The 15,617-nt window shown below is 42.7% G+C and overlaps 1 protein-coding gene across 3 annotated transcripts in view; it reads right to left on the minus strand.

The window, feature by feature from the left end:
• The window catches only part of pcsk5b (proprotein convertase subtilisin/kexin type 5b), a 79,858-nt gene extending 66,559 nt beyond the window's left edge, over positions 1–13,299 (minus strand). Inside the window, exons 1-2 of one of the 3 annotated variants that reach the window (XM_042420760.1) lie at positions 12,549–13,299; positions 8,348–8,452 (exon numbers count right to left, since the gene is read on the minus strand). In XM_042420760.1, coding sequence (XP_042276694.1) covers positions 8,348–8,452; positions 12,549–12,728 — 285 coding nt within the window. In that variant the 5' untranslated portion in view covers positions 12,729–13,299. The remainder of the gene's footprint in view (positions 1–8,347; positions 8,453–12,548) is intronic. The other 2 variants (XM_042420762.1, XM_042420761.1) reach the window with 2 other exon arrangements.
• Positions 13,300–15,617: the final 2,318 nt, after the last annotated feature.

Here is a 15,617-nt window from a genome sequence, read left to right on the forward strand (position 1 = left end):
TTGATGAGTTCACACAAGAAAAATATACACAGACCATCTCCAGTCAATAGATCTAGCCAGTATACTATCACGCCCAACCAACCAAGACAGAAAAAAACATTAGAAAGTAGCAGAAGAGAATAGAATATTTGTTATGAGTGAGCCATGCATCAAAATGACTTTTTTTTTTTAACTGTAGGAGGGAACAAACCTCAAGAAAAATGTGTTTTTCTACTTGCAAAGGTGAAAATACATATTTTTTTAAACCAGGTGACAGTGCTCAGCTGAATTATCTGCACTTTTTATGTGTGGCCTCCCCGTTTAAATGTTAAGGTGAACAAATTAAGACTAAACAGAAAATGCCACTGAGAAAGTACATCAAGAAGCATGTCCAGAATCTTCTTATACTCCTTTAAAAAGGTCTCTTTTTAGCCATCTTTCTATGCAGTTTTGCTGTGGACAAAAAGTTTTTCTCTCCATCAGTTCCTCTGCAAAATGGACAGACTAAGACACACACACTCACATATGCACCGAAGACATAAATGTCTCACAGGTAACATCAATCTCTCAAATGTTATGGGCTCGCTTCAAGGCGCAAGGCATTCCTTGGCAGGAATCTCGCTTCACTTTCAGACGGAATTTTCCGATTTCAAAATCAGCATTGTTGGATCCGAACAAGGCGGCTGGACACCACTTGCTTGGCCCTGTTCACCTCTTTTTTAAAACCCTAAAATCTTGTGTTTAGTCTAGCTGAAGTCCTGCAGACTTCAACGGTCTAAAAAGACTCCATCAGAAGTTTACATGCACCAGCAACGATGGCTACACAACAACTGAAACATTAGCAGGCATAAGACTAGCACAGTACTTAGAGGGAGTGTGTGTAACGCTGTGTAAGAGCAGCCTGAGATGTAAATATTTCTGGAGTTAATGATTTAGACACTCTTAAGACTGAAGTATACATTGACATTCATATAAACCCTCCAGGATCACAAGATGTTCAGAGGAAATAGATGAAATCTTGTGAATCTATACCTTTTTTTTCCCCCCATTTTCCAAGTCCACATTCAGTTCTCACTCAGACGGAAATGATCGCCACACCATCTACTGTGAAGTAAAATTGTCGAGCTATACGCATGACGTACAGACAAAGAAACTCCACTCATAACTGATAATCAATACAATAATTTTCACACTGCAAAAATCATTATTGTTTTGTTGCTCAGTTTGCCAGATCTAGAAGTCTGAGGCTTTAGTGAACAATGTCCGACTTCAAAGACGAGGCATTTCTCCACATCAATACGGCTCCAGCAGACAGAAAGAGAAGACGAGAGGAGGAGAAAAAAAAAAAAAAAAAAAAAAAGTAGAAGAAAATAGCTGACATAATGACTGCAGAGTGATTATCTGGTCTCATGCACTGAAACAATCTGCCAGGCTCTCTGGAGAGTTGGAGAACGAGGCAACGAGACAAGATAAGACGAGAGAAGGAGAGGCGATAAAGAGCTGAAGAGAACGAGTCCCAGGAGAGTCAATAAAAAAAGACCAAGCTTAGAAGGGGAGGGAAGTGAAAACAAATAGCAAGAGAGGCCGAAAGACAGCAAGTGAAGGGAGGATAATTGATTTTATAAATAACATTGATTTAATAACTCAAGTATGTAGCTCTTTATAGATCATGGAGGGAGAGAAAAACAAAACAAAACAAAACAAAAAAAAAAAACGATTCTGTAGATGACGTAATTTAATAGCTGAAGTGTGTAGACCTTCTTTATAAAAGAGTGGGGAAAGGAGGACAAAGAAATGGCAAACTGGGAGAGACAGAGAGCAAAATACCAAGTGACATATTTAGTTTTAGCCTCATGCTCTTCCGTCTGCCGAGGTCTCAGCTCATTTCACGTCAAGTTCTGTCAGGACCATCAGCTTCAAAGTAACCGTTTACACACGCCATTAGCCTCAAAACAACAGTGTCATCAGGACTTGCGCGCCTGTGTGTGTGTGTGTGTGTGTGTGTGTGTGTGCATGGGTCTGCGCAAAACCACTGATGCTTCATTACAATTTGCATACATTAGCATAGCATCAACCGCAATCTTTGATCAGCAGAGTCACTCTTAACTGCTGTTGTCCTTAACTTGGTAATTCCAGGGAGGGAGGTCTGACGATGAACGCGTCACTGCCTCTCATTCTCGCCACCGATCCTCTCTGACTGACGATACAGGGCAAAGACTTAACAGATGGCAAAAAAAAAAAAAATTTTGGTTGGACCTGAGGTTTCATGCATCTGCTGACAAAGCGTCCACCTCGCTTAAGTGTCTTTGAGTAACCTGGTGCTGCTCTGTAGCTGACGATGACCTCCGACTCGTCTGAGGAGGCGGTAAGTGATACGATTTAGGATCAGTGGAGAACCATGTGTTATTGTTACCACATACAGTATAACTTCTTATCTTACAGTACCCATATCTCAGTTCCGCACTGCGGAAAAAAGAAAGGCCAGGAAGTACTTCTAATGCATGTTAAAATCTGTTTTAAGAATAACAGTAGGACACTGAAGTGTTCATCTACCTCATGCAGCTTACCCAGATGATACTGATTTGCTGTGTCTGACCACAGCTAAGCTTTCTTCAACTTAAAGTAACACTTTTCGAAGAATGAACTGAAAAATGACTCTCCTTTCAAGTTCATCTGATTATTTTCAACTGTCTCCGGGGTTAAAAAGTATTCAAAATGTCATTCGGAAAATGCATCTCCCGTTGATCGCCGGTGTCCTCGTCACATTTTCATACTTCTCATTCTCACAACTGCACATTTTCTATTTAGAAAGCAGTTGGGGAGAGAGCCGAATGAAAATTATTCAAGCAAACTGTGACAGCAATGTTAATAAGAGCAGGAAGGCGGAGGAACGGTAAATACGTCCAGCTGTTTCAGTGGGAATGTGGGGGTTGTTGACATTAATATCATGATATCTAAACAACTCTGCTGGTGTTTATATATATAAACAACTCAGCTCTTACTCCCAGAAGGACTGATAATTCATTTTTATTGATTTTTGTAGCCACACAGATCTTTTTCAAAAAAGGAGACGTATCATTGCGCTGTATGATACAGATACATAAGGAGGCGTATATTGAGTGCATATATATCAGCATTTAACAGTTTGAAAACAATTTCTTTTTGCATTTAAAGTGTTCTTATTTGTATATTACTGCTGCTTACACTGGTGACTTCTTCACTTGAGAAACTTTTGTCCACTTGCAGCGAGACCCCGAGCCAGTTTTTCTAAAACTATCAAGGGCAATGGCATCCTTTGTTGTCCTTTTGTTGCTAAAAATCACTCCCTGATTAACAGCCTGCAGTTATCCACATCAATTGTGTCACGTTTGCCAATCCCTATCCAAACAAAGACAATATTGCCCTCTATTATTGCCTCGAAAACTTGCCCATGTATCACTGCCTTTGTTTCACTGCCAGTTCGCTGGCAGGCTGCGAGGCATGACGATTGGATCTGCTCCATTCTTTTTACTCCTGCTTGGTGGAGCAGAGGAATGATCTGCTCGCACCTGTACCTCGCCGTCGCTCTCCTTTTCCACTTTCTCCCGCTCCTGACTCCCTCTCCTCTATCTCACTCTCCCCCCACCCCCCCATTTTTCTCATCTTTCCCCTCATCTCTCGCTGTCTCTCTCTTTTGCTGCAGATGCCCATTTCTCTCCGAGATTGCTTGCCTTTCTTTCTCATTCCCACTCCAACCACTTCCTCCCTCTCTCCCTCTCTCTCTCCCTCCCTCCCTCTCCTTCTCTCCCTCTCTCTCTCTCTCTCTCTCTCTCTCTCTCTCTCATTCGCTCCCTGTGTAAGGGCTTGCAGGTGGCTCTTGCTGGCTGGGTCAGTAACCAGGGGAAACTGGGGAAGAGTTCACTTCAATAGAACAAATGGGAACAAATTGATCCACTTTCACTGCTGTTTTTGTGACACTGTTTTAGTCGCAGGCAAAAATAATTGAAAGTTGGGGAGTTTTTTTAAAAAGGTCAAAGGCTAGTGTAGCAGAACTGCCATAACAACACCCATAACAACCTTTGGACTGACACGGGAAGGCGGCTATTCTGCTCTGATTCAGAGCCTCGGCCTAAACGTAGCACACGGTTTGAGCCCAGTGGTGCTGTACTGGCCAGCTGTAGGTGCTCGTCTCCGGGCATCAACTCTTAAACGGTTCATCTGTTAAACAAATTCAAGGCAAACATATGCAGGAGTTTACTGCTGAATGTCAGACAAGCATCCAAAGCTTTATGGAAATCTGTACCTGGGACTGTGTGGATCCTCATAATACCTGCACATATGCAAATGACTCCTAAGGTCCTGAAGGCTACACAAGCTCCGTCTGTGTTGTCTCCTTGATGCTATGAGTGTCCTTGGTTTCAACACATGTTCATGAATACAGTGAGTTCTAAAAGCGATTAAAATAATTCGATGAGACATAGATTTCAAGTGTTTAATCATTTGGATTTGAGCTCCCTAAGATCACATTCAAGTAGTTTTACTATGCGGGGAAATATTTTCCTCATGTGGTATGACTGAAATTTCGTTTTGTCGTCACAGCCATTCCGCATTTCAGTGTATCCCTGCGAGGATTCAGCTGCGGACCACACCTGGCTCTCAGTTTTCCTGCACATGTCTGGATAAATGACTTCAAGTAAACAAGAGTCTCACTAAGTGAAACTGTCTGGAAACACCATGCTCCCGCAACGGAACGCCATGGACCGTTTTTTTCCTCTCTTCTAATCTACTGCACAGACTTCAAAAAGACATTACAAAAAGAAGAAACAGCCACTGCAGTATTCAAATTGTTGTTTACAGGAAACTAGAAGTTGCTGGAAATACATTTCAAACAAAGCAGACTAAGTATAGTTGAACTCATTTCACACCAAAAACTAATAACAGTGCAGAGCTACGACGAAAAAGTCTGCGGCCGGCCAAACTCTCTTGGAACTCCCAGTATGAATGAGTCATGGGCGTACGTCAGCAGAGCAGTGCAAGGTGCAAGCTGAGTGCTGCTGGAGGCATAAAGAGAAGATCTCCTCACTAACAGGTTTATATACGCTGATTTAAGTGACACCACTGCATATTTTATCACTTTTTCCTCTCTCAAATCAATTGAGAATCCCTGTCATGTGATGTGATGAACACAGGGACAGCTAAACATTTACTGTATAGTAACATTTGAAGCTTCAACGATTAGTCGCTAAAAAGTTCATTGCCAACTATTCTGAATCAAACAACGACTGTTTTGAGTCATCTTCTTATAAAAAAGATGCCAAAACTCTCAGGTTCCAGATTCCTAAATATGAATATGTTCTGGTTTATTCAGTCCGCTATGATAAATAAATGTCTTTGAGTTGTTGACTGTTGGTCGGGACAAAATAACATTTGAGGACGTCATCTTGAGCCTGGGACATCTTTCACCTTTTACTGACATTTATAGAACGACTAATCAGTTAAATCGAGAAAATAATCGACAGATTAGAACGTAAAGAGTATAAAAGAATCTATAGTTCTGTCTTGATGGAATGTGAAGATGGTTCACAGCTTTAAACATGAAACAATAAAACTTTAATTATTTTGAGACTGCAGACCTTCACCATCTGTTCAGTGGTTTAAGAAATAATGATAAACATCTATAATAAACCCAAAATGGGCTGAAAATCTTTGAGGAAGTTAAAAAAAAAGGAAAAGTTAGAGACGTGCAGCTATCAAGGTAAAGACGCATACTCTCTCCAGTGTCCTTGGAAGAGTCCTTCACCAGCTTGGAAAAATAAAGTGGTCTTTGACCTGAGAGGCAAGTGACACTGCAGTTAGGCGGATGCCATAAAGTGGTAATCTGTGCTGTGCTGCATCACCATGGTAACATGCGTGCCAATGAGTACTGTGGATGGCAGGGTGCGCCTTTCATGGCACCGCTACACCCATCTGACTCACTCACACACAAACACACACGGCTGTCATTATTACAAAACCTGATTGCAAAACATCATTAGCTGTATGCCAAATTGCGCTGGTGCCAAACTGGCCGTCATGTTGATCCCAAACCCACAGACAGGTCCACAGATTACGCTGAAAGCATAACGAGTTGGAGGAAAACACTGACAGCTCCATTCCTCTCCACTCCACTTCTCCTTTATTTGGCTTCTCTAATCCATCTTTCCCCTCTTCCCTCCTCTCTTCAGCTCCTCTTCACTCTCCTTCTGTTGTAATTGCTCTTTTCCCCCCCCTTTTTTCTCTCCTTTAACCTCTCCTCTCTGATCTAGTCTTCTAAAATCTCAGTCTCTCAGCCAGCTGGCATCAGGACACAAACCCTCCTCAACCATGGCACAGTGTCAGGCCCGAGAGAGCAAGAGAACCAAAGACGGAGGGGAGGGAAACGAGTATGTTGAAAGCCATAGTGAGAAAAGAGGTAGGAGAGGGGAGACCAAGGAGGAGAAAAGAAAAGGGATGACAGGTAAGGACAGCAGGTGGACAAAACAAGCTGAGTGGACTAAAAAGAAAGTACAGGAGGGGAAGAAAACTGAAAAGAAACATGGTGATAGACAACAAAGAGATAAGTAGATAACAGAAGATGACAGGCACTGTCCTTTCTTCCTGTTTTGCTCGCTGTTTCTGTTTTCTTCTTCCTATTTCATACTTTTTTTTTCAGCATGCATGCATTCATGTGCATCCACAGATACAAACAAACTTGAATCCACTGTTTAAAACACACACAACCACTTCTGCTGGATGAAACCCCCAAATCTCCAAATAGTCAATATTTTTAAAAACGGATAAAAACCGGATATAAGTTTCACACCATCAAAATCAATTCTATGTTTCAGATATAAATATGAAAAAATAAAAATAGGGTCATGAGCTGTCTTGTCCTTTGAAACCCATTTGAAGCTAGTCCCTACACATACACATTATGCACACAACACAGTTTAAAAAAGGTCACGTGAAACTAGCTGCGCCACATGCTCATCACGTTTTATCTGGTGTATATGTCAATGAAGTTTGTACCAGTCTCTCTGTATAATCAGTCATGTCCATACAGTAAGCATTGTCAAAATAAACCCATTCACCAGTCAGAGTGATGTGGGGTTCAGGCTTCATCAATAATGCAGCCAGGGTTTGATGACCTGGTGCAGTGATGAGGAGCACTGATAAGACAAGAGGAACAGTTTACTTCAGCTCTAACTCTTGTTTCAAGGGTCATTTCTCTCAAATCAAAAAAAAACAAAACATGTTCTAATTACATATGTTAATTAAGACGCATTGAAAGCCAGTGTTTTATGCTTAAGTTGACAGTAGTATAATGTAGAGATGATGTCAAATTGCATTAAATAAATACAAATATATCATAAAGCCTTGATTTGTGGCCGTGGTATAACATGGTGAATGACCGCTGGGGCAGAAACCTAGCCTTGTACCTGCCGTATAGAAAGTTTGTTGCCATGGTAACAGACAGAGACTTTCAGTAAACTCAGGTTTCTGTGACAGACCTTTTTTCTGTCAAGCACATACTAAGAATAGAAGAGCCAGGATTTCCCTGAATTTTGCTTTGACAAATCTGGTGAAGCGGCTAATTCTTCTTTCTGGGACACCACCACAACCACCGGGTGGCATTCAGTACCTCACACCTCTCTGACCCAGTGAAAGCAGTCAGACCTACTTTGTTAACTTATTCAAGGTGTCTAGACTTTTCTGTACCCTGGAGGCTGAATGATGGGTAATAAAAAAGAGAGAAAAAAAACTGTTAAAATAACTTTATATTTTGATAATTCTGCTTTCAATTACACTCTTTGGTTAATGGCATATTTGTGGCAAATTAAAGGGTAATTTCTAGAACTTTATATCAAAAATAAACATGCAATTATTAAACACACATTGAAGAAATTGGCAAACAGTCTAAGGAAAGTGATGCCTGTGTGAGAGCCTGCCAAAAACACAGAATTTGGCAATATGTCTATAATTACCTCCAGTACGAGTACATGTTTGTCCTTGTTAATAGTAGTTTGACAAAATAATCTTAACTCAAGGTCCACTTACTTGTCTTTTCTGCTTTTTTAACCATACTACAGCAGATGGAGTTTGCTCAGTTGTCATCAAGTATGAAACTGTGGTCATGTGATTACAAGGAATATGGAAGTCCCGTACTTATGGTATTATGATGACATCTGAGCTATCCCCATGAAAAGTGAGCAAATGTTCTCCACTGATGAAGACCAGAAGATGCTTATGAAAGCACGGCAAAAGTTAGTCAGCGGACCTTACCGTACTGCATTCACTGAACGCACAAGAAACACATCATCTGTAAACTATTTTTATTCTAAATCTATAATTAACATTACAACAGTCTTACCTTGGGCTCCATGGAGATGAAACTATGGCGACCACGGCTGGACAAAGTCGACCTTTTGATGGTCCGACTATGGAAGAAATGATAATGGTCTTTCAGATCCCCAATCTGCAAAGCACAGCAACACAATTAATAACCGCTCTGACATTGATATTCTTGTAGAGATGTTTGCATTCCACAGTTGATATCAGACACACATCATACATATACGACATTATAGTTTATCACATTAATGAACTGGGTCGACTCCTGTTGTGACTGACAATTTAAGTACTTGAAGAGATGTTCCTTCTCTTAAAGTAGTAAAGTGACACATTTTCTATGTTATTATAGTAATGTTTATGGGGTTTTTTTTCCAATGTATTGTATAGAAAGTTTTGTTGAGCTCTTAAAATCTGTCAGAGAAAAAGACAAAAGGACACGGATTAAAAGGTGAAGCTAAAAGTCAAACAAACACAGACAAAGACACACAAAACGACACAAAAGGGAGGCTGAAAATGTACAGACACACACACACAGACAAAGACTTTGAGTGACAGAGAGACGCTAAGGACAGAGGATCCGCAGACAGGCATTGATAGTCAGAAGGCAAGCTGCTGGACGGTGATTAGTTTTAATAATTGATAAAGACCATACAATCCCTCAGATGATCAAACTGTCATGGCTGCCAAGGGTCCTGTGGCGCGTCACTGATCCACGGCTCAGCTTCGCCGCCACAGAGCCCATTAGATCAGCTTTCAGCTCAATGCTCACACATATTCTCCAACTTACAGACTGATAAAATGAGAAACAACAAAGTGCCAGTAGGCTTGAGCTACTGTAGATCACTTTTCAGCAAAAACACTTAACATCAGATAAACATGCAGCACACATCAGAGGACCTGGGTGATCAAATTATAAAGCATTCTGCATACTAACGAAATGTGCTTCCACAATAGGCGGCTACCACTTTGGATGTTTCTCATAGTGTAAACAGGTCTCAACATATCGAGCTGCCACTGTCTATTTAATCTACCCAACATCTGCACTGCCATTAGCAGGCCACCCTTCCCTCTAGGAGTGTCTGCAAATTAGGAGCTGCTGGAAAAGCTTTACACACACAGCGTTAGCAAAAACCTAAAACTCAGTCTTTGTTTTTCAAAAATGACTCATTTGTGTGTCATTATCCTCACAACTCTTATCATGGTGTCAAATTCTCTTCAGGTTCTAATGAGTCTTATCTTTTCAACCTTTTTTCACCCTAAACTCTAGTCTACATACATGGCTTCAGTTGTTACTGTTTCAGTTATGATTGCATATGATCAGATAGACACGCAGGGGTTGTAAAGTCATCTAATCTTTCACGCTGATGCAATAATCAGCGAAGTGAGTCCTTACTTCAGTATAACCTCTGGTTACTTGGAATCATGTCGTAACAAATTTGTGAAGTGAAACCACTTGCACATCAGTGATTCATGAGTTCCTGCATCACTGACATTTTTTTTTTTTTTTCATCGGATGATCCATGTCTCTTGATATAGAATCCCAAAAGGGTTTGCAAAAGATGATAAGATTTTTCCAACAGAAATGATGTTTCATAGCTGAGTCTGATTCCTGAACTACAAGTTCAAGTTTTGCCTGAGGCAGTGCGGTTCAGACAAAACATTTGCCTCAGTTGGCCCTAAAATTAAAATAATCAACTCTGTCTCAGGTTTAATCAGCAAAACAAACAAGTATATAAAAATGACAAAAAAGTGATCAGTATGCATGATGTATTTATGGAAAGGTAGATAAATATTGACACATAACAACACCCTGTTGGCCTGATGCCTTCAAGAACTGATGTAGCATCAGTGCAACCTGCATAAATAATCTGATATCTTGTCCATCTCTTCTCCACCTCAGGCTACAGATCATCAGCCTCCCTCTCAAGAGCTTCAAGTTCTTCTCTCAGCTCTTCAAAACAACAGTATGAACAGATATCCTGGTCTGGGGCCTTGTCAGCTGATTTAGACTCAATTTGGGCCAGTGTCTTAGTCTGGGAAGGGGGCTCCATGGTTAAGAGGATTACCCAGAATTCCCTAACGAGGTGCTCTCTCACTCCATGCCAACTCTTTTCATCCATCCGTCCATCTATCGTCCCTTCTTTCGCTCCCTCCTCCCTCCATCTCCCAGTGTGCGGTTATCTTTGTCTCTTCTCCTCTTTCCACCCCTGTCAAGAAGACTATATTGTCCTTCTGTCACATGTTTTCCCTACCCATCCCCCTTTTGTCTCCCTTTAACTACTTTCCTTCCCTTCACGACGTAAAAACCTTTTCTCATTTTGCAGCCACGTCCCCAGACCATTTTTCACAAACGGCCCGCATATCCAGCACAAAACAAAGTCTTCGCACCTTTTTTCTTTTTTTTGAGATCTACAGCAGCGTCAAACTTCAAGAAACTTTACAATAAGTCATCTCAAATCGATCAGTCTAATGTCATTATACATATTAGAGCGAAAGGGTTGATGGAGGTGGATGTCAAAGTTCACATTAGGAAACCAGAGAGTGCTGTTATCACTCCCATGAGAGCGGCTTTCAGCTGACCCCAAAACCAGGAAGTGAAGTAAAACTCTTGTCTATGAGGTGTCAAAGTCCAATGAACGTTCCATATTGAGATGGAAATTAGGGCGAATGGTGGGGGTTGGGGGCGACACTGCACTCCACAGGGGAATTCCTATGGGGGGCTGGTATGGAAAGATGGAAGGGGTGGGGGGTGGTGATGGTGGTGGTGGTGGTGGGGTGAGGGTTGGTGGGTACGGAGGGGACTCCACACATTAGTTCCCGTCAAAGACAGGGGATAAACGAGGCCATTAAGGCCTGCTCTCTGGGGAGTATAGTGGGTGGGCGGGCTGGATAAGGCGGGGAGGGAGGGGAGGGGGGGGTTCAATAGCTGTTGACTAGGCTACCCCACAACAACCTGTCAGAATGCCCCCCTCTGTTCCACGCTGTCTTCACGTCGAGTGCTGGCAAGTGCAGGCTTGAGCTATCTGTGTATTTCGGTCACGATACTCTGGAGTACGTGTGAGGTCCACGTTTGTGTGGCGTATTTCTTTTGTCTATGCAGAACACAGGGTTTTTCTTTTAACTTTGTCAAAACACATTTCCAAGTGACCATAAACCCCTCCTCCTGGAGCTGCGCAGGCTTCTGTTGATTAATAAAACAACATCATGTGAAGAGAGAGTGTTTCCCCCTCTCTGTGCATGTTTCTTTACTGCTGGGATGGTTAGGATTCATCTTAAGACTTTGCTGAGAATTGGCCCCTGAATTTGGCTCTAAGTGTACACTGTGGAGGCATGCTTATGTTTGATGGGTTTTAAAAAAAAAAGCAAGCTGCAAAACACAGGCTCAGATTTTGCGAGTGAAATATGGCGTGTTTATTTTAAAATGTTCTCTTATAGTGGTGCTCAATCATTTCTCAAGATAAAAACAGCCTCATCCCATCTATTTGTACATACAGTCCAAAATATGGGAGCATGTACTTAGGAATTAATCCTACATGTCACTGAGCAGCTGACCCAGTGGGCCTAGATATGTCAAGATTACATTTACAGGAGAAATACTGAGGGAGACTGCAACAGCAAATCTCCAATCTCCTTTTGCCTCTGATGTTAACATTACCAAGTTTTTAAATAGAAAAACCTACCAGGGACGGTTTTTGAGTCCAACTGTTTCATATCTGGCAAAATCACAACACACAACAGCATCAAGAAGGGAACAACTCGAGAATCTGTTTGACTGTGGACCTTTTGATGTCAAGACCAAGACCATAAACCAAACCGCACTAGCTGTCTCACTTGTGTGTCAAAAGCACCGAGCACATGAGGCTGCTAAGTCTGTGAGGCTGATAGTGAGCTCCCTGCGGTTGTAGCCCCGAACATGATCCGCGGAAACACAGCGAGGAGGCACCTGTTGTGCCATCCTGCTCTTGGGTCTTTGAAGCTTCTCTCACCTCTTGTCTGTGTGAGAAGGAGAGTCACAGACACAGAAGTAGCTGAGTTACAGAGAGGGTTTATGGGCTCAGGTTTGGACTCTTCGCGTCCGTTTTTGTCAACCTTTGACCCCTAACTGATAGAGGTATAATAACCACCATGATGACACTTTTACAAGTTGACAAAAAACAGGAAAACGCAAACACACAAACACACACAACAAGAGGTAACTTTGGACAGAGAAAAGGACCTACCTGTCCCATGTTCCTATAGCCATATTTTTCCGCTATCCGCTCGGCCACCTCGGGTCCCCCGGCTATCCTGACTGCCCAGTGGTTGGTGTAAATCCGAGCATTGCACGGCGGGGACGCAAAGCCGAGACTGAGCGCCAGGACGCACAGCAAGCTTCTTCTCCAAGCGGCGTTGCGGACCATCTTCCCCCACTTTTAACCCGACTCTTCTCCTCCTCCTCCTCCTCCTCAGCCGACCAGGCAAACAACCAAACTTCTCTTCTCGCCGAGCAAGACTCTCATAGAAACCCAACTATCCGGGCAGAAACACACAGAGAGAGAGGGAGAAAGAGAGGGAGAGAGGGGGGGAGGAACGGAGCCCCGAAGAGGAAAAATATACCGTATCCTCAAACCTCTGCTTTCCACATGGGAGAGTTGGAAGTTTGCGTTCCGTGTGCCCCTCTCTGTTCCTCTCTCTCTCTCTTTTTTCCACGGCGGAGGAGGAGGAAGTGTGCGTGTGTGTGTGTGTGCGCCGTGCGTCTTTGCGCGCGAGTTCGTACACGTCTGTGTGCGCGCGGAGGAGCTCCTCAAAGCTGATTTCTCTTCTCCACGAGCAACTCGGATGTTGGTCGTTCAGCTCATCGGGCTTTCATGTGGCGAAATGGCTACAGCGCCTCCTCACAAATAACTAGCTGACACTCTGGAGAGTAGAAACAACTAAAGCCGCGGGGTTTCCCTGCCGAGCTCCGCTGGGTCTTAAAGACACTCTGCTTGGATGCAGAGTGGATGCACTGCTGACCGCCCGTCCACCAGACACAGCACGGGGGGGGTGGGGGTGGTGTGTGTGTGTGGGGTGGGGGGGGGGGGGGTCAAACTGGGGAACAGGGAGCCACCTGGGGCCCAGCTTCAAGGGCTTCCTCCGGGAGAGCCCCTGGGCAAAAATGAAGAATAATCCACTTAAAGCCAAACTGTCTGGAAAGTATCCCAGTTAGAAAGAATTAGATAATGACTATTTGGGTTTTCACAAAGCTCAGTTGAACTTGCAAAAAAAAAAAAAAAAAAAAAAAAAAAAAAAAAAAAATACAAGGACCTCAGACAGTCTGTATATTCTGCAGTTAACGACGTGTTCATTTATGTGACTTCTTTCAAAGCAACGAGGTACTACAACACAACTGACCTCAAAAGCTGCGAAACAGTTGAATCTGTAGATTGGTGCCTATTCTACAGAATAATCACAACCTTGACCCTATGTTTAACCCTAACCATGACCCTGCTGTGACCCTATTTAACCTGGATCTAGCATTAATCATAATCCCAGATAAAGAAAGTATTAGGACCAGGACAGAGTTATGTTAAATCTCTTTTTGGTCTCTCTTATTCAGAAATAATATTGCCCAAGCAGTGTTCTGCATTCAATATGAAGAAAAACTCTTCAAACATGTTGAGATGATTAAATATTTAGTTTGAAAAACAGGTAGTGCCACACTTTTAAGAACAGACTGGGATAAAAACAGCTTGACAAAGTGTACAGTTTGTTATATGACTGTTGTATCTTTCAGATTATTCTGATGGCTGAAGGTTTTTTGTAGACAGTGAGACGATCCCAGTGAACATTTTTGTAGTCTTTGTATTCCTTTTGTCGGGGCTCATGACTAATTTTGTGAGTATAGCCTACAGTAGAGTTCATTTTACCACAGTTTACTGGGTCATCGGAGCTGTTTGCCAACCATCAACCATTGTGCAACTTTTCAGTGAGCAGCTGAGATGTTGACACATTTAGCAGTGAGTAACATTTTAAAAGCTGATTCAAACTGCTACACAGGAATGGCAGGGATGGATTTTTTTTTTTTTGTTCACCGAAAATTCCCACCAGCGAACAAGTGGATGCATTACATGTTGGATACTGCTCCCCCTTCCTTCACCTTGAAACCTGCTGTTGAATGCAAGCCTTGTCAGTCTCCTGGGCAATATTGACATAGACATACCAATGTAAAGTTGGGTAAACTATGACCTCCACCTCAGTCGTCATCCAATGGGAAACAGCCACAGACATAAAAAAACTACTATATGTTCAGAAAAAGGATGAAGTAATGCTTTCCTCCCATAAAACACCCAACCATCTTTCTACTTTATCAGGTTGATGATTCTTTTTGTAATCAAGACTAAGGGTTAACAGTGTGGACTGGTTAAAATACATCCAAAAAGAGTAGGATTGCCCTTGGCTGAATCACTGAACATGAGCTGAACTCAGGTGTGTTAAACACTATAATACTGCAGGTGGGCCTGGGTTGGATGACCACCACTGCCATGCAGACCCTCTGGCCTTTAGACTGGCTTTACTGCATATTTCCCCTCAATCGGTGAAGCTCTATATGTCATGCCCCCCACCGCAACACAGGTCACAGCTGACTAAATGCTGTCATTATGGAATGTGCCTGGTATTATCTGCAGTTGAGCCTTTCATTCAATGCCTTTGTTGATTGATGGGTTTTTGTTTTGCAGCAGTTTCCCGGGGATGTCTCTGTGCACAGCGAAAACTCTGTTCTGCATGGGACACAAGTGAAAATCAGCATAATTGCACTAATTGCAGCCAATTTCTCGTTGAATGGACCCCGCTGTCACATCTCACAACAAGCGGGGGGACAAGAACATCTCATGGTCCCCCAGATGGAGATGAAAGGGGGTAAAGGAAAAAAAAAAAAAAAAAAAACACCCCGCGATCGTTCTCCATTCAGCCGGATGGAAGGGCTTGTAATTTCAAGAGGAAAAAAAAAAAAAAGGAGAAGAAACGAAACACAGCAGAAATTGATTTGAGTATCCAAATCAAGTACCCAGGTCACGAGGCCGCCCTGAGCAGCAGGGCCCCCAGTTTCCATTCAGGTCTATAATGTCGCGATATCCTGCATGACAGCCTCACAGCTCCCCGAGTTTCTGCGGGGAGTGAACCGAGTGAACCCCAACAAAACGTCTTTGTCAACATCTGAGAGAGCGGAGCGGTCACGAGTGTCAACAAACACTGAGGGGCATTCCTGTGTGCATTCCTGTGCCTCTTCAATGAAATAACAGGGTGCATCATGTGTTTAGGCCAAACAC

Source organism: Thunnus maccoyii, chromosome 9 (genome assembly GCF_910596095.1).
Source record: "Thunnus maccoyii chromosome 9, fThuMac1.1, whole genome shotgun sequence".
In the NCBI taxonomy this organism is placed as follows: domain Eukaryota; kingdom Metazoa; phylum Chordata; class Actinopteri; order Scombriformes; family Scombridae; genus Thunnus; species Thunnus maccoyii.